This window comes from Rhinichthys klamathensis, unplaced genomic scaffold (assembly GCF_029890125.1).
Source record: "Rhinichthys klamathensis goyatoka isolate OS25496 unplaced genomic scaffold, OSU_Roscu_1.1 h1tg000242l_1, whole genome shotgun sequence".
Lineage (NCBI taxonomy): Eukaryota > Metazoa > Chordata > Actinopteri > Cypriniformes > Leuciscidae > Rhinichthys > Rhinichthys klamathensis.
In genome coordinates this window covers 2,089,301-2,110,144 of record NW_026606764.1, presented here as the reverse complement: position 1 = coordinate 2,110,144, position 20,844 = coordinate 2,089,301, and the positions used below count along the sequence as shown (strand labels likewise).

Sequence of the window (20,844 nt, the reverse complement as noted above, 5' to 3'; positions counted from 1 at the left end):
TCAGGTATTCTAAGCTGGTGTGAGTGAGGGGAGGCGGAGCTAATTAGCATATTCATGCATCCGTGAATACTAAATGAGGCAAGGGATTAGAGTTACATTCAAGCTATTTTAAGGCACAAAGAAAACATTTACACAGGAAAAAAACATTTAAATGTGTCATTTTGGTGATTAAAGATGGATTTTAAGGGATGAAATGATTGACTACAGGGGGACTTTAACAGATGTTTTAATCATAAAAAGTGAGAACAAGATAATTTTTTTATGGATAATAGGAGGTGGCTTTGTTTATGGTTATGGATAAGTTGTGCTTGCGGAAGAGTGTCCTTATTTATTTATTATATAAATATTTAACATTTGTACATGAATAAATTCTATATATATATATATATGTGTGTGTGTTTGTACAGTATATGTATATGTCTCTCCAACCACTGTCTCATCCATATTTCTACAATTATGTGCCAATCATTGCAAAAACCACAGCAAGATCTTCCTCCATCTCGGAGGAAGATCTTCTACTGAAATGTGCACTAGTGTGTGTGAATAATTAAAGTTGGGGATGTAAATATGTAAAGTGTGCACCAAAATATATATGAAACAGTATGTGTTCAAATGTGCTTTGGTTTAGACTGTGTAATTGGCATAAATGACAATATTCAACCAAGTGCTCATAACTCACTGTCACATCCTCTAGCGTCTCAAAAGGATTTGTTCTCTCTCTTGCAATGATAACAAACACATGTGTAAAGGGTCTGTGTCTTGTGTTCGGGGGAATGTAGGTGAGGTTTTGCTGCTGTCATCAACATTATTTCTCCCTGACTGATGGAGATGCCGTGGCATATGGGCTAAACTGTTTATTTAGCAGGGTCTGAATACAATGACGCTGACAGAATCAGGAAGGGTCGGGTCGGGGAGGTCGAACTAACTACTGGGCACCAGGGGTGTCATAATAGGGATGTCGTAACGCCACAACTTCCTTAACTTCCAATTGGAAATGATTACACAGGTGAGAAAATCTGAATGTCAAACCACTTCATAGGGACTTTTATTTGTGATAAAGAGGGTTCTCACCGAGATAGAAAGATCATGGGTAGTGAGGGTGGGTAGCGTCGCCCAGCGCTCATTCTCCAGCTCTTCCATCACCTGGTTCATGGCGCTCTTCAACCACGTGTCCACAGAAACGCCCACCTGCCGCAGAAGGTCCAAACGCGCCTCTGCTTTAAGCTTTATCGTCTGAAAAAGACAAACAGAGTAAAAGATATATAAGTTGTTCTGTTTATACAACCGCTTACATATACTGTAATATTCAAGCAGCAACTTGTTAGTTAGTTGTCAAGTGTGGTTTAGTTCAGTCCAGGATGAATTGAAGATGATCTGAAATTAAATTTAACATTAAATATAAATATTAGATGAAAAACTTAAAACTTTTTTTTATTAGAAACGCTGCTAAGTTGAAGTACTAAAATTACTAAAACTAACACAAAAAAAGCTAAATAGGAATATAAAAAATAATACAAATGACAAAAGTACATAAAATTACTAAATATTGTTTTCTAATTATAATGTTTTAAAAAAAGTGAATTTAATAAAAAAAAAAAAAAAGTTTGTCCTGTTTATACAATATCTTACATACTGTAGTATTCAAGCAGCTACTTATGAATGAATTGTTAACTATTAAAAAACATTTTACAAATGAAAAAAATAAAACAAAAAATTTAAAAATGTGAAATTTCGCTTTGGCAACTAAATGAAACAATTATGCTAATGTTTAAGTACTAAAATGACTAATAAAGTGAAATAAAAATAAAGCTAAACAAAAATATATATATATAAAAATACAAATAAAGTTGAAATACTTTTTTCATTATTATTTAAATTTTTAACAATATAAAATGAGAAATGTTGCTTTGGCAGCTAACAGAAATAAAATAAGTTGAAGTACTAAAATGACTAAAACTAAAAATGTAAATACAATTATTAATAATATAATATAAAAAAAAATAATAAAAATGACAAAAGGCAAATAACAAAATTACTAAAACTTCAACTAAAATGAAAACGGAAAATATAAAAATAAAAGTAAATTCAAAATATTAATTACAATAGTATATAATATTATAACAGTATAAAAACAATACTAAAATAACACTGGTTCAGTCAAGGTTTACCAAACTCACTCTCACAATGCAATTCTGGGTCCTGGAAATGTAAAGGGTGTCAGTTTGATCATTAAACGTGGCTGTCACAAACAGTCGTTGTGAGAAAGTAGCCTTGGAAAGCATACAAATCTGCATTTAAAAAACAACAACACTGTCGAGGAAAACAGATACATTAAAAACTGCTGGGAGTGTGAGCGTCACTGAAGCTCGATATCCAAACACAGGCCGTTGAGCTCTCAGAAGTCAATGTCTAGGTAGTTCTCCTCATTAGACAGGTGAGGCGTCTGATCTCAGAGGAGCGTACAGCTGGCCTTGCACACTTCAGCTTTTCTCATTATTAAGCAAAGATGCAAATTAACTTCCTGAAGACTCATCAGTTTCAATTTACAGACGACAAACAGCATTTGGAAGCTGCTTCGGAGTATTAAAATTATGTACGACTTTCATTTCCATGTAATTCTGAGGGGGACAAACATTTTCAAAGGAAACAATTAAAGTGCAATTATACTTTTAATATTTGTTGATGAGCAAACACAGACTCCTCTGGCACATTGCCTGGTGCCAAATAAAAGCTTACTATTTCCAAACTCAACTTTGTTTCATTCCTTATTCTGCTTGTTGTGTTGTTGGTGCTTGTCCATTAGTTCTTAATGGGGTTATTAAATATTTAATGGTCTGAAAGAACTAATGATAATTTGGCTTCAAGAGGAAAAACAAAGATGGTGTTTTATCTACTACATACATTCTCAGCGAACGAGTAAAGCACAATCTTACTGTCATGAGTTAGTCTCACGCAAAAATGTAAATTCTGTCATCATTTACTCACTCTCATATTGTTCCACACCCGTTTACCAATGTGGGATTTGCACTTGTGCATATTCAAATTTGGTGGGATTGTATCAGTTACAAGACATGCAAGGACCAATTTGTTTGGTGTCAATCATGACAAACCTGATGTGATGCATCATAAAACGGCAGGTTTGAATTAGACTTTAGAGCGATGTTGGAAAAGCATAATATGACTTCTAAAGACTTAGCATTTAGTGGTTCATTTATTGACTGTTTTGGTGTTTGACATCTCTAGGTCATTGTATGCTGACAGTGCATGGAAAAGACATTTCTTCGTCAAGAAATAAAGTCGTCATTTGGGTTTAGAGCCACATGAGGGTGATTAAACCATGACACAATTATCATTTTTATGTGAACTATTGCTTTAACAGATAAGAGAGGTCACAGGCTGGGCCAGCAGAGGGCGCCACGGCTGCTGGAAGTCATGTGTAAGGACATGGCAGGACATCTTAGAGGAGAAGACATATTGATCAGACAAAGAGACTGACAGCCTGTCTCTGACCAGATCAATAGAGAGAGAGAAAATGCATCTCTGTCTGGAAAGGGAAATGCATTCATTACAGAAGGAAAGCTGGAGACGTTTGGGACATTATTACTAAGTACTTCTGCCTTGTTTTTTCTCTGATCTGCCCTTTCCTAAATACAAATGAAATGATACTCAAATAAATGCACTACACAAAATTATTTTGTGCAAACATACACGTTTACAGGACAAGTGAACAGAGACGGATGCCGTCAAGCCCCAAAAATGGTAAACTATATAACTCATGCACTATTAGTCTTCTGAAGTGATATGATAGCTTTGTGCGAGGATATGTACAATCTCTTACTGTAGTGTTAAAGTAGCGTGACCATCCTGCTAACCTTATCCTTTGGTGTTACTCGGAAGAAAAAAACGCTGTACGTGTTTCGTCACAAAAGTGAGTAAATGGTGACAGACATGCGGCACACATCACCTCTGCTTTGCGGATGTTCTCCTTGGCCTCCTCTATTCGGAATTCCAGCTCGATCCGGCTTTGTTCCGTGGGCGGAGTCCCGAGTGTCTCACATTCCTCTAGAGCCTGCCATAAAAACAAATTACCGTTAATCAGCTCAATTCAATTGGCAAGAAACCAACTTGAAAAAAAATAAAAAAATCATGGCATCAGATCACATTTCCTGCCACTAATCTAACAATCAGACAAGATACAATAACAACGTTCAACAGAATCATTTGTGGCAGTATCTGTTCTACCGCTTTTATTTCATGATAATTAAACGTAATAATATTGCAATACAAAAAATATTATATAATATTGTATTGCAATATGTTTTACTGTAGATAAAAATACTGCATATGCAGTCATTCAAATCTAATAATAATAATAAAACACTTAAAATGTAAAAATGGACTCACTGAATTGTCATGAACATAAAATAAAATAATAAGAGATCTAAGGGTTAAGTGTTTATTCTTTTAATTTTGTGGATTCATGTGACATGGACATTGGCTCAGTCATTTGTAATTAAATTATTAGTTTGCATCTCAACAGATTTTTACAAGATTCGCCACTTACAGAAGATGTCCAAGTGTGTGTGCAGAGCGCGCTTTGTAATAGATGTTGTTTTCGAGTATGATTGTGCATCCAGCGCCTCTTACCCGTTTGTAATGGATGATGTTTTTGTGTTCGCGGGCCACACGTGTGGCCCATTTCCTCGCCTCTTTGTTGAGACTGTGTTCTTCGGTGGTTCCCGTCTCCGATTCCAGCTGTCGACTCTGAAACAAACACACACACACACACACGGTTAACACAGCAACACACACCTGTCTGAATCACAGGTTTGAGATCAGAGTGGTAAAATAGTGAACTCATTACATTCACAATTACAAACAGAAAGAACAGATCCAGGAACAGAGTTGAGGACATTTCACCATCTCTGATATCAGATCTGAAGCACAATGGATTAATCAATCAACTTAAATCCAAATTAACCAACCTGAGTCGACTAGTGGGAAAAGACGGTGAACAAACAAAAGGTCTGAAGATAGCGCAAGAAAAAGATGCTTGATTCTTCAATCTAAGGATGAGATGCTACATAATTGCTTGTTAAGGAGGTGAGTTGAGGTTCATTGTGGGACATGTGCATTGCACAGTGCATAACAGTTACAAAGTCTTCTCAAATCTCAAGTCTGTCTATTATTCCTTCATCACAGCATCCTTCCAGCTGCCGTCCACTAATTGCCAGTCTCTCCAAAGCATCTGTTTATTTCTGAGTTTAAACACCTGAACACAATATAACCCGAGGATGCATTTAAACCGACGTCTCCAATAAGAGTGTGAAGAGTCTTAAAATCACCATTTAATACAAGTTTCTGGTCTTTCTGCAAAAATGAATCAGAGTACACTATTGTTCAAAAGTTTGGGGTCAGTAAGATTAAAGGATTAGTTCACTTTAAAAAAAACTTTTGCTGATAATTTACTCACCCCCATGTCATCCAAGATGTCCATGTCTTTCTTTCTTCAGTCGAAAAGAAATTAAGGTTTTTGATAAAAACATTCCCGGATTTTTCTCCATATAATGGACTTCCATGGGAACCAGACGGTTCAAGGTCCAAAAGACAGTTTCAGTGCAGCTTCAAAGGGCTTTAAACGACACCAGACGATGAATAAGGGTCTTATCTAGCGAAACGATCGGTCATTTCAAAAATAAATAGAAAAGTTGAAGTTTAAAAAAATCTTTTTTCGAGTCATTTCGTTCATTCAACTAACGAAATGAACGAAATGACTCGAAAAAAGATTCGTTCATTTTGATGAACGAGTTCGAGCAGGAGAGTCACGAACGTGTATCATTTGTGCTTTTTAAACTTCAACTTTTCTATTTATTTTTGAAATGGCCGATCGTTTCGCTAGATAAGACCCTTATTCATCGTCTGGTGTCGTTTAAAGCCCTTTGAAGCTGCACTGAAACTGTCTTTTGGACCTTGAACCGTCTGGTTCCCATGGAAGTCCATTATATGGAGAAAAATCCGGGAATGTTTTCATTTCATCAAAAACCTTAATTTCTTTTCGACTGAAGAAAGAAAGACATGGACATCTTGGATGACATGGGGGTGAGTAAATTATCAGCAAAAGTTTTTTTTAAAGTGAACTACTCCTTTAATACTTCAATTCAGCAAGGACACATTCACTTGATAAAAAGACAGTAAAGACATTAAAAAAATAGCAAAAGAGTTTTTTTTTTTTAAATAAATGCTATTCTTTTGAATGTTCTACTCATCTAAGAATCCTCAAAAATTAATTATGGTTTCAACAGTATATTAAGGAGCACAACTATTTTCAACATTGATAATCATAAGAAATGCTTCTTGAGCAGCAAATCAGAATCATTTCTGACGGATCATGACTGAAGACTAGAGTGATGATGCTGAAAATTCAGCTTTGATCACATGAATAAATTACACTTAAAAATATATTACAATAGAAAACTGTTCTTTTAATAATTGTAATAATATCTCACACTATTTCCTGTTTTTACAGTATTTTTGATTAAGTAAATGCAGCCTTGGTGTTTTTTGTTTCTTTTTAGGAAAGAAACTTGGTGTTTTTACTTTTGAATGATAGTGCACATTATAATTGTCTTCATAATCTTTCATCAAATGTAATAACTTTCTCAATCTCTGAAAAAGCTGTCATATTCTACCCCTGCTATAAGAAACAACATCAATGGTTTGCGATGCTTCAGCTGGTTTAGAATCATAAGGAATGACTTGCGTATATTGACCATATGTGGCAGTATTGCTGACGATGCAGCCTTGCATTTGTGAATATTTGACGGCAACACACTGATCAATATAAATTCAATCAGAGCACTTTAACACAAGCATCCTCACTCGATACTGCCACATCAATCTGATGTCAACACTAGCCATGGCTGACAAAAGGGTTTCTTAAAAGGGGGGAGAAAAAAAAATGCATCTAAACATCACTCTCCCGTTGAGATGTTTTTTTTTTTTTTTACATCTTCCTGTTTTTTCTCTCGGCATGACCCTAAGCAGATGTGGTGTATGTGTTTGAGGCATGCTGGGTTGCCCGAGTCTGCTGGGACACATGACAGTCTGCAGGGGCTCCATCTGGATCAGAACCGCTCGCAAAGGCCTAATCAATCCCATGTGCCTCTGCTTCAAACTCACACACAGATGCTGTCTGGGAGAGCGTGATGGAATGCGTGCATCTTTGACGCTTTCTGCACGTCTGTATGATGGAAAATATTGTGTCTGTGTGTATGTTTGCACTGTTGATCAATACTAGCGACGGTGTCTGAGAGTATTTGACGTGTCAAACAGTTGACGCTCTAAGGATTTGACAAGCAAAATACAGCGTTACAGTGTAAAAGCCACTTTTGTAGCATTTTTCTACAAGGTAAGTTAAGTTACTAAGGACTGACTGAAACTATTATCCTGCTAATCACAAATAAACAAATAATAAATAGGTAAGTAACACTGATTTAAATTAAAATGAATATGTTATATAGTCAACAGAGACACTAGCATAGTATAGAAAATCTGATGCCTGAGTCAACAATCATACAGTCACAAATATCTGAGCACAGAAAAACACAGACTGACCAATAAGAATCAAGTGTTCCAGTGATGCATAGTACATCCATCTTATTCCAAAGGTGAAGTGTGTAAATTAACCTAGAATCCTGAAGCTCAAACTGTATCACAGGGCTAGCAATGCCAAGGTTATGGGTTTAATAAGTCAAGAAAACAGGAACTGAATGAAATATATACCTCAGATATAAGTATAAATAACTAGTAATATTTATTACTATAACTTATCCATAATATTAATTAATACATATTAACAACGAATTTCTGTAAAGGTGCTTTAAAACACACACACATATATATATACACTCACCGGCCACTTTATTAGGTACACCTGTCCAACTGCTCGTTAACACTTAATTTCTAAGCAGCCAATCACATGGCGGCAACTCAGTGCATTTAGGCATGTAGACATGGTCAAGACAATCTCCTGCAGTTCAAACCGAGCATCAGTATGGGGAAGAAAGTTGATTTGAGTGACTTTGAACGTGGCATGATTGTTGGTGCCAGAAGGGCTGGTCTGAGTATTTCAGAAACTGCTAATCTACTGTGATTTTCACGCACAACCATCTCTAGGGTTTACAGAGAATGGTCCGAAAAAGAAAAAACATCCAGTGAGCGGCAGTTCTGTGGGCGGAAATGCCTTGTTGATGCCAGAGGTCAGAGGAGAATGGCCAGACTGGTTCGAGCTGATAGAAGGGCAACAGTGACTGAAATAACCACTCGTTACAACCGAGGTATGCAGCAAAGCATTTGTGAAGCCACAACACGCACAACCTTGAGGCAGATGGGCTACAACAGCAGAAGACTCCACCGGGTACCACTCATCTCCACTACAAATAGGAAAAAGAGGCTACAATTTGCAAGAGCTCACCAAAATTGAACAGTTGAAGACTGGAAAAATGTTGCCTGGTCTGATGAGTCTCGATTTCTGTTGAGACATTCAGATGTTAGAGTCAGAATTTGGCGTAAACAGAATGAGAACATGGAACCATCATGCCTTGTTACCACTGTGCAGGCTGGTGGTGGTGGTGTAATGGTGTGGGGGATGTTTTCCTGGCACACTTTAGGCCCCTTAGTGCCAATTGGGCATCGTTTAAATGCCACGGCCTACCTGAGCATTGTTTCTGACCATGTCCATCCCTTTATGGCCACCATGTACCCATCCTCTGATGGCTACTTCCACCATGTCACAAAGCTCTAATCATTTCAAATTGGTTTCTTGAACATGACAATGAGTTCACTGTACTAAAATGGCCTCCACAGTCACCAGATCTCAACCCAATAGAGCATCTTTGGGATGTGGTGGAACGGGAGATTCGCATCATGGATGTGCAGCCGACAAATCTGCGGCAACTGTGTGATGCCATCATGTCAATATGGACCAAACTCCCTGAGGAATGCTTCCAGCACCTTGTTGAATCTATGCCACGAAGAATTGAGGCAGTTCTGAAGGCAAAAGGGGGTCCAACCCGTTACTAGCATGGGGTACCTAATAAAGTGGCCGGTGAGTGTATATATATATATATATATATATTTTTTTTTTTTTAATGTTAACCAACACATGATTCATATATTGAATAGTGAAAAGCCCAAACCTTAAAACGTGTGTATATATATATTTTTTTTTTTTTTTGAGTTTTAAACACTCCTCCGATCTGCTATCGGTTGGACAAACAGATATTCCCGCCCTAAAGTAAAACCATTGGTTGAACCAACAATATTTTTTCACACCCACTCATCCACTCAAATTAATAGATTTGAACACCATTCTGTTTGGTGCTGCAAAACAATTACATACTTCACCTTTAAAAGAAATAGTGAAAATCTTGTTTTCAATGATGAAATTTCCCCTTTAAATGTGTCCACTCACAATGAGTTTAACAAACACACAGGTGCACAGGCTGATGTCAACATGCAAGCAACAACAACAACTGGTTGATGATGGCTGCAGGACACTGATGCATGATGGGAAATCAAGTCCAACAGACTGTGTGGTACCTGCGCCAGAGTCATTCTCATCACACTGACCGCCGATGGCTCAATGTCCACCAACTGCTGCACCGAACTCAGAGTCTGAGCCAGAGAGGAGGAAAAGATGGGGTGCACACACACACACATCATACACACAAACCACACATATCACACGCGTGCGCGGTGGGGTTAAGAGAGGGTTAGAAACAGACTGTTAGAGGACAGGAAAACTGCAACAGGGTTAGAAACAGCAAAGCAGTCAGAGAGATGCTCAGAGATGTAAAAGCTAACAAACACGATATCTATTAACTACTGAACTAAGAATATGTAAGGAAGAGAGAGAGAGAGAGAGAGAGAGAGAGAGAGAGAGAGAGAGAGAGAGAGAGAGAGAGAGAGAGAGAGAGAGAGAGAGAGAGAGAGAGAGAGAGAGAGAGAGAGAGAGAGAGAGCGAGAGAGAGAGAGAGAGAGAGAGAGAGAGAGAGCGCAGATGCTTTGGTAATACAACCTTAAAGTTAGTTTATTTGAATTAATTGTTAATTTAATTGATTCAGCTTATTGATAGTTAATTAATCAATATTGTACTGCGGTTCGCAATAATTTTAGCAGTTAGAGGAGAAAAATGTCTATACAGAAATCTGGATCTAAAACGTGTTTTGAATTTAGTCATATTAATATTTAAGTCGAAATAAAGTAATAAAGAGAAACTGCAGTTACTAAGCATTGCTAAGGTTTTAGTTCCAATACTGTAATTTAATAAAGATTCTGTACATAAATTATAGTGAAAATTGGTAAAAACGGATAATTCTTTAAATTGATTCATTTTAATTTTAACAGTTAAGGAAATTCTAGGACTGTAAAATTAAAATGCTATTTGTACATAAATAATAATGACAAAATCAAATCCCTTGCGAAAATTCACTAATCAACATTTGCTGAGAAAAGTCCCCAAAATAGCACAAACATTATGCCAAACAAGACAATAATGATAAAAAAGTGGTTTTAGAAGTCAATATATTTTATTTCATTTAATAAAAAAAAACAAAAAAAAAACTCTGATTTATTTGACTGGGATGGATTGATCATAGACTTGCACAAGCACGATTCCCATTTAGAAGGTTCCTCCAAGCTTAAAGAGCAGTAAGATAATTCGGAAACGCTTCCTATTACAGTACAGTACTTACGTGTACTTACCTAGAAAGTACTGGCTAATATAAGGTAAGTACATGGGTTAGGGGTAGGTTTAGGGGTAGGTTCAGGGTTAGTACCTAGTTATTACCCAGTAATTCTAATTACTATAATAAGTACATAGTAAGTACATGGACTGTAAAAGGAAGCGTTAACGATAATTCTTTATTACACAATTTACAGCATGGATCAGTGGGCACTGTACTAAATTAGCATGTTAAATTGTCATCAAGTTAGTTATGTCATTTAAGCACTCAAAATTGAAACTGAAATTTAAAATAGGATAAAAGAATACAGAGAGATATAAAGAGGTTAAAAAAAGCTACCAGGAGTTCAAACTAAAAATCAATCCCACTCGAGCAGAACTGTAGCATAACGAGAGGAACGATCACAAAATGAGTCGTGATTAAAGCTCGAGCAGACACAGAAGAGAGTTTAATCAGCGGGATGTTACTTCATCATCACAGGAACAAGAAATTCTGTTCCCAGAGACTCTCAGATGAACCAGGCTAAAAATAGAAGGTGATGATGAAATTTGTGAGCTTTTTCGGCGCGGTTGTGAGGTATGTGTCGATGACGCCGTCAACGCTGAATAAAATCTGAAACGTTTGAAGACCATTTCAACTTTTAAATATAGGAGTAGAGATAAGACCAAGAGAAGGACAGGAAGAGAGAGAGAGTTGTCTTGCTTAATAATGAAACTAACACAGGTGGATTCCCTGCCATGAGATAGTTTAAACCGAATAAAATTCAGTGATGAATTTGTGATATTCATGTTCCAAAGTGATTATATGAATGAAAAACACATTTTCCTGTACACATACATTATTGTTCAAAGGTTTGGGGTTTGTGAGATTTTATAATGTTTATGAAAGAAGTCTCTTCTGCTCACCAAGGCTGCATTTATTTGATCAAAAATACTGTAAAAGCGGTAATATTTTGAAATATTATTACAAAAAAAAAAAAAAAAAATTCAAATAGAAAAGTTAAAAATGTCATTTATTCCTGTGATGCAAAGCTCAATTTTCAGCATCATTACTCCAGTCTTCAGTGTCACATGATCCTTCAGAAATCATTCTAATATGCCGATTTGCTGCTCAAGAAATATTTCGTATTATCATCAATGTTCAAAACAGTTGTACTGCTTCATATTTCTGTGGAAAACGTGAATCTTTCATGAATAGAAAGTAAAAAACAACAACATTTATTTGATATAAAAATCTTCCTTAACATTATAAATGCATTTACTGTCACTTTTGATCAATTTAATGCATCCTTGCTGAATACAAATATTAATTTCTTTCAAATGGAAAAATAAATAAATAAAATGAATGACTCACACGTATGAACTTGTAATATAGGAGTTCTTGATTTGTCTAGGTGCAGTTTATAAACCTGCATGCATGAAACTCACTGTATCGCTGTCGCTGGGCTGGAACTGGAAGTCTTGTGCTTTGTGAAACACGGGGTTCTCCTGCAGGAACAGCTGCTGGTTGAAGTCCTGCATCACCTGGACATAAGAACAAAACTATTTAACAACATTATGCAAGAGTATTTGACAGGTAATATGTCCCTTTAAAGGGAGAGTTCACCCAAAAACTGACTTTCTTTTGTTCTGTGGGAATTTTAAGTCAATGGGGTTCAATGTTGTTCGGACCCGAATGTTGAACAAAATATCTTCTATTGTGTTTCGCAGAAGAAAGAATGTCACACAGTTTTGGAACGACATGAGGTTCAGTAAATGATGACAGATAGATTATTTTTGCGTGAACTATCCCTTTAAGAGCATGTGAAGGAAAAATCCTTAACTCTCTCTCTCTCTCGCGCACACACACACACACACGTCACAATAGTGGTATGTAAAATTGGACCCCCTTGGCTAGTGAAATAGTGCTCAGACAGATGTGTTTGTCAGCAGAGTGGAGGAATGATGTGTGTGTGAGGGGATTTCTTCATAGGGGAGCCGATAATGAGGAGCTGGCAGAGCGAATCTATTTCTGGGAATGAAGAGGGAAATTGAGAGAGTGATGAAACTAAGTAAGAGGAGAGAGAGCGCGTGTGTGACTCACTCGACTGGACTTCTCCAGGAGGAACTGGAAGGTGCTGTGGATGGCTTGAAACGCTTCCAACTCGGTCCGACAAAAGGATATCAGATAATCCTTCACATGGTCGTATACGTTCCCCTCCAGACCCTAAAGAGAGACACACACAGACAGAGAGAGACAGATCACACACTCTGTGTTTGGACTGAACGAACAACAAATCTCCTCGTGTTTTCAGAAAGGGTCGGAGGAACCAAAGAGAGAAATGAGAATGACAGACAGAATGATAGAATGAACAACAGAAAGTACAACAAACAGAGAGAACGGTAGACAGAATAGAAAAAAAGGCAGACGGAATGATTGAAAAAAAATGATTAAAGCACAACAGATGGAATGATAGAAAGACAGAGAATTAAATATGATACCAAGAATGACAGATACACTGACAGAGAGAAGGAATGATAGAACTAATGACAGATAATAGGGAATAAGAAAAAAGAACTATGGAAAGAATGACAAAAGAATTAAGAATGATAGAAAGAGATAGATAAAGAAGACACAAAACAACCGACAGAATGACAGAATTAAATAATGAAATGATAGAAGACAGACAGAACACCACGATAAAAGAATGACATGGAATGAAATAGAAAGAACGACAGATCGAATGACAGACAAACGACAGAAATAATCATCAATAAGAATGACCAAAATAGAAAAACAATAGAATGAATTTAGACAAAACCAGATAGAAAGAACAACAAAACGAATGACAGAATTAAACAACAGACCGATGAAATGACAAAAGACAGAGAGACAGACAGATAGATGAAACTGGTGCATTTGCAGACAGACAAACACATCTGCATTAAAGACAGATAGAAGGACAGACGTCTCTCTTGTCTCGGCCCCCTTGTGGCCAAAGCTCAGAACAGACGCCTGTTTTCTCTGGACGGAGAGACGCTTGGATCAGAGTAGATTGTTCAAACAGCAGCAGCTGCTGGGAAAGGTTAGCCAGTTCAGATTCCAAGGCCTCAACGTGCAAAAACAAAACTCGAAACCTCTGCTTTCCCCCTCCGTCTCCCTCTTTCTCTCTCACAGTCCATGTTCAGCAGCACTGGGATGGAATGCATTTGGAAAACAGACTTTGATTTGTACGACTGTTTGATGCGGGTGAGCTGGAAATGATACTCTGGGTCCGCTGGGTTACGGCAGGTACCGGCGCTGTCAGGAAGCACATGGGTGTCGTACGCATGAGAGAGATGGAGAGAGAGAGAGAGAGGCTGTGCTTCCTTCTGATAGGGTCCCGTCCACCTCCACCCACCATGGCTCAATGTGAAATGATTCATTTCCTATCCTTTCAAAGGTGCGGGACATCTTAAGCTTCCTGGTTTTGTCATGACTCCGCATTCCCAAAGTCTCCAAAAACATTCCCAAATGTGGCTCTATGTGTGAAAAACGATAATTCACGTGGCCCGTGGTTACGAGCACACCAGGACGGACGCACAAACACACACAGACACACAACACAGGAAAAGACGTAAAGCAAACACAAGCATCAGCTGAACAAACACTTCTGCTGCATTATAAATGCTTCACTTTACACCCCAATGCCTCCTACAGGGAATAAATGAACCACTCAACTCAAAACACACACACACACACACTCTAAGACTCGATATGAACCTGTGGTGCACATTTAGCACAAACCATCTGTTGGCTATGAATGGAGGCTATTAAATTCACAAAAAGTTATTTTTATACAATTTTACAGTAAGTCTATAATTTGATGTGTAAAGTCAAGAAAATAATCAACATAACTAAATTAAATCCTTAATTATCAATAATAATCGTTAATTCTAAAGTGATGCATTTAATTTTCAAAACTACACAGTAAAGTTTAAATGTTTGGTCTTTGTAAGGATTTCTTAATGTTTTAACATACAGTAAAATAATGAAATATTATAACAATTTAAAAGAACTTTTTTTCTACTGTAATATATTTTAAAATGTCATTTATTCCTGTGATATCAAAGCTGAAATGTCAGCATCATTACTCCAGTGTCACATGATTTTCAGGATTATTTAGAAAGTTCAAAAGAACAGCATTTATTTAAAGGGGTCATGAATTCACAAATCATGTTTTCCTTGAGCTTTTGACATAAGAGGTCATCATACTATAAGAATATCCTATAAGTTTCAGAGCTGAAAATTTCCTTGTTAGTCCAAAAACAGATTTTTTTGAAACCAATGTCTGAAAATGACTCGTTCTGGAATGTGCCGATTTATGACGTCATAGAGATTTGAAAGAACGCATACTTCAACGCATACTTCAACATCATTACCACTGTAGCCCCGCCCACTGGCGCTTTATAGAGAATACGAGGAGAGACGAGGATCACAGGACTAATAACATTACCCTCCAAAATATCCTAATGCTAGGAATGTGGTTAATTATTTTCAACAATGTGAATGTCTCAGTTAAGCATTATTTTTTTTTTTGTATTCGATACATTTCACTGTGGATTCTTTGGTAAATCAGTCACAATTTCAGCGCAGCCTTTGCAAACAAACTTTTATGATATAAACTCAACAGTAATGCGACAATTGGTAACGGTGTTAATTTTAATGCCTGATCTGTGACCAGTGATTTCTGATATGTAATGATTCATGTACGGTCAGATGTTCGTCTAAAAATAGTTTATTGCGGTTTAGTTCTGGACTCTAGACAAAACACCCGTTACAATCAAGTTAACGACTCTTATTTACATCGTGTTTGCACTGTTAGTTATATTGAAAGCATTCATGCGAGTGCAGAAATCGAGTTACTACGACGAGATCACTGCATTCATGCGTGCAACATGTCTGTGATCGGCTGTAATGCTCATCACTGCAACTTTTTATGCCACGATCTAAATATAATGCCATAGATCTAAATAGTATGCTATAATCGACACTTTTCACTATTAGTTAACCTCGACAGCTGAAATAGCAAAAACACGATAAAAGGTTCGAGAGAGTTCAACATGGAATACGTACTGTAGCTATTTCTATGCAAAGATGTCGGCCAATCACAGCAGTGGGCGTTTACACTGAAGTCTCACAGCAGTGTCGGAAAAATGCCTTTTTTTTTCGAAATTATGACAATTTTTGATGTACAAATCATACTAACATATTATAAGTGCAACCCAGGAAAAATAAAATAAAACAATGCAGCACACGACCCCTTTAAAATAGAATATCTTGAAACATTATAATGTCTTTGTCACTTTTGATCAATTTAATGCATCCTTACTGAAAAGTACTATTATGTTCTTTCCAAAAACTCTTACTGACCCCAAACTTTTGAATAGGAGTGCAAATAGTGATTTACATGCTAAGTTCACTTCAAAGGAAATTCTGTCATCACCCTCACTTTGTTTTAAACCAATAGATACAAGTCAGTAATTGGTCAAGAGATAAATGAAAAACAATAATATTTGACATAATATGACACTGTCTATTTTCATTCAAAAGAGACATTCTGCCTAAATGTCTCCCTTTGGGTTCCACTGGTTCGGAAAAGATGAGAAGAGAAAACAATGACAGAATTTTCATTTTTGGGTGTGCTACGCCTTTAAGCTCTCAGCAGGCGTGTTGTTTGTAGATATGTGCCACATTTTCTCAGAGGTCAGTAAATGTCATCTTTCTATACATATCCAAAGCAGAAGGGTGACACAATGCTGATGGTGTTTGTAGATGACGGCTGGTTCACACACAAAAACAGGAATAAGAGCTAAGAATACACGCAAAACACACGCATATCTCACCTCTTTCCTCACACATTTACAAGTACAAAAACAATACAGCGATGACAACACTGCGGGAAAAACCCACAGCCAATCTTGAAAGCAGAATTTCCCCTCTCTCTTTCTTCCGATTTTGTGCCGTTAAACATTTAAGACAAAATCAGGACTAAAAGAGAAACCTACTGATATATAGATACACGCATATCTCCCCTCTTTCCTCACACATTTACAAGTACAAAGCAATACAGCGATGACAACACTGCGGGGAAAACCCACAACCAATCTTGAAAGCAGAATTTCCCCTTTCTCTTTCTTCTGATTTTGTATATACTGTATATATATATATATATATTTCTTTCAGTAGGTTTCACTTTTAGTCCTGATTTTGTCTTAAATGTTTAACAGCACAAAATCAGAAGAAAGAGAGCGGGGAAATTCTGCTTTCAAGACATCATTCACCCGCTTTATTGCTTTATTGTGTGGGAGTTTGCATGTTCACCCCGTGTCAGCTCCGGTTTCCCCCACAGTCCAAAGACATGCAGGTTAGGTGGATTGATAAGCCAAATTGTTGTAGAGTACGAGTGTGAATGTGTCCCAGTGCTCTCAGTGCAGGGCTGTGACAGGAACCTGTGTAAAACCTGTGCCAAATCGTGTGTGTGAAGCGGACCCTGCAAATGAGCGGGTATAACGCTAAGAAATAGAGAGAGGTATTGACTTATGAATCTGCACATGGTCTGTCTTAAAGCAAATTAAAAACAACACATAAACAGATTATAGCGGCTACTGAATTCAATGATGATACCGCTGAGAGACTAAGACAGGGACTTATGCACTTATGACGCATAAATACAACATCGATGAGGCAAATTATCTTTTACTAGCAATTCGTTATTGCTGGCTGATGTTTCTTGATGGTACAAAGTTTAGTGGTCAACAAAGAATACATCGCCCCTGTTCACCCCCTCTCACCTAACTTAATCACTAAACAGGTGACTAATATTCACATTCCCACGTAATCCCGTGACCCGCCACCAGGATCACGTGACAATCAAAAACATTAACTCTTTCATGTCTACTACACATATAAACATTAATTTTCACCACAGGGGGACTTTAAGTGTTTTTGAACGTTGCATGGTTGTTGATGCCAGACGGGCTGGTCTGAAGGTTTCAGAAACGGATGATCTGCTGGGATTTTCATGCAGAACCATCTCTAGGGCTTACAGAGAATGGTCTGAAAAAGAGAAAATATCCAGTGAGTGGCAGTTTTTTGGGCGAAAAATGCCTTTTTGATTACAGAGGTGAGAGACGAATGGCCAGACTGGTTTGAGCTTATAAAAACACTTTCTGCAGATGAGCATCTCTGAACACACAACACGTCCACCCTTGAAGTAGATGGACTACAGCAGCAGAAGAACACACCTGTGACACTCCTGTCAGATAAGAACAGGAAACCGAGGCTACAATTCGCACGGGCTCACCAAAATTGCACTATAGAAGAATGGAAAACCGTTGCCTGGTCCGATGAGTATCAATTTCTGCTGCAACATTCAGATGGTAGAGTCAGAATTTGGAATAAACAACACAAAATCATGGATACACCCAGCCTTGCATCAACGGTTCAGACTGCTGGTTGTGTAATGGTGAGGGGGATATTTTCTTGGCACACTTTGGGTCAATTGAGCATCATTTAAACACCACAGCATACCTGAGTATTGTTGCTGACCATGTCCATACATCCCTTTATGACCATAGTGTTCTCATCTTCTGGTGGCTACTTCCAGCAGGATAACGCAAAAGCTCAAATCATCTCAAACTGGTTTCTTGAACATGACAATGAGTTGACTATACTCAAATGGCCTCCACAGTCACCAGATCTCAATCCAATACAGCACCTTTAGGTTGTGCTGGAGAGGGGAGAGTCGCATCATGGATGTGCAGCAACTGTGTGATGCTATCATGTCAATATGGACCAAAATCTCAGAGGAATTTCCAACACATTGTTGAATCTATGCCACGAAGAATTAAGGCAACCCGGTACTAGCAAGGTGTACCAAAAAGTGGTCGGTGAGTGAGTGTGTGTGTGTGAGTGTCAAGACTCAGCACAAGCAAAAAAGGAATGTTTCAGTCTTCTCAATTTTATTAAATGAATGACCTTGTAAATCTAGTTAATATGCGGAAGGACACCAAAAATACATTATGTATCTGTAAAGCACAGAAATCGTGTCAGCAACACATAAGAACAGTATTCTGACCCCAAAAAAGGACAAATTTCAACAACAAATTTCTCTTGAATGCAGGCCCCAGATACTTTAATTGGAAGTGCATTACTATAATTGTGATTTCTCCTTTTTAAATAAATAAATAAACCCTAAGGGACAAGTCAACATTATTTTCTGTGGTAACTGACATTATGCCACAAATACTGTTCATAGAGCTTAAAAAAAGCACAATGCAGAAAAAAATAGAAGTAAGATGGGAAGCCAGAAGACTAGCACTCCGTAAATCTGCCCTGACAGCAATGGAATATATATTAAAGAATATGTCTGGAAATATGACAGATGAGACTACTCTCGTTAACAAATCAAGATATAGATATAGAGCTACAATATGTTAACCATAATTAAGATTATGTCTCAGCCAATGGGAAACGATGAGAAGGGCTGTATTGAGCAGGTCTTTCGGCAGCCGGGTGGGCCTGAAGCACTGACTCTCTATCTATCAATAATTTAAGCCAGATTCTCTCAGATTGCATTCATATCGCTCGGGGTCAAACATGAAGCGGGTGGAACACAGATGATGTCCTCCGGTAAGAACAGGAGGAGACTATCAGTTCGGTTCTGAACACAGTGACAGGACAAAGCTGATAGAGATGTACAGTACGGGACTTGGTCAAGTGGAAATATGCAGAGTAAACGCTCGTCTGGTCTGATCACGGGCAGAAATGAGAGAGAATGATTTAAACAATAGATAATCAATCTGGTATAAAACTTCTGAGGCAATAAACAAAATGGTTGATATATGCAAACTGTATGCCATATCTATGCAAAATATGTGAACTGTAAGGTTGCTTTGGATAAAAGTACAAGTAGATTGATGATTAATGTCAATAAGGTGGAATAAAATAATAATAGTTAAAATAAAAGAATAAACGAACCAACTACAAAAAATAATAAAAGGTGCAATTCTAAGAGGGTCCTCCTCACACCATTGGTGATGGGGCCCTAAAAATAAAGTTAATCAATACAAATGTACATTCTAAAGGCAACATCCCACTAAACATTTTTCCAAAAAATTTTTTTCCAGAATAAACCTGTTGCCTAATGGTGCTTTGGATAAAAGCATCTGTTAAACTAATAAATGCAAATGCAAAGCTGCTTGGCAGCTGTACATAGTCAACAGTTAAGCTAATAAACCATACTAATTGATTAAATAATATATTTAATAATATTTAGAATAAATGTGTCTTATATTGGTGTTTCTGCAAAAAAACGTGAATTTTATAAGAGTGACTTTTATTATGGTGACATTTCCCTTTGTGTCCTTATGATAAAATCACTGTCTGATTGGTTGTTCTGTGTTCTGAGTTGAACTAAAGAACACAAACAATGATATTGTAAAATGTTCCAGTTACAATTAATACAGTCACGAACTTCTCTTTAAAACTTTTAACATAAAACTCCTAATTTCTAATGTAACAATACTCTGATGCCAAATTAAGAAATGTTTGCCCAGAGGTTGATGTGTATCTTTGGGGATGTGGCGGTCATCTTGGCCAGCACATTCTACAAGATATCTGTTCCCAATGGTCTAAGATTAAGAAGGATGTTGAAGAGAGTTTGCATCACTAAATAAGGCCATGACTGGAGCTGCTGTCAGTCTGTGGACATGAAGCATAGATTTATACTGGCACATACATCCACTGACCGGATCGCACAAGATCAGGAGCGGACACTTGTAATATTTCAAGCAAGCCCTGAATAATTGAATAAAAATATTTTTGCATACAGGCTCAGACCGTGCATGAGGTTTGATAAGGTCAACATGAAATCAAAATGTCCCTATTTACAGTCCTAATACATGTTCCATCCTGAGTACACGATTCATCAGTGCACATTATTACAAAAGGGAGAGAAAACAATCATCTTCATATCTTTCATCAAAAGTTAATAACCTACTCCACCTCCATTTCCTTTTCAGCTGATGTCACTAAGGGGTCAAGGTTTGGCTGGTTAGCATAGCCCTGTTAACACCTG

General features: G+C 37.4%; 1 protein-coding gene across 1 annotated transcript in view; it reads right to left on the bottom strand.

Annotated features, from left to right (window-relative positions):
- Positions 1-20,844, bottom strand: part of LOC130100433 (F-BAR and double SH3 domains protein 2) — a 106,044-nt gene that overhangs the window by 14,477 nt on the left and 70,723 nt on the right. The window contains 5 exon segments of the mRNA XM_056265897.1: positions 1,072-1,233; positions 3,965-4,069; positions 4,648-4,764; positions 12,173-12,268; positions 12,828-12,950. Of these exon segments, the coding sequence (XP_056121872.1) occupies positions 1,072-1,233; positions 3,965-4,069; positions 4,648-4,764; positions 12,173-12,268; positions 12,828-12,950 (603 nt within the window).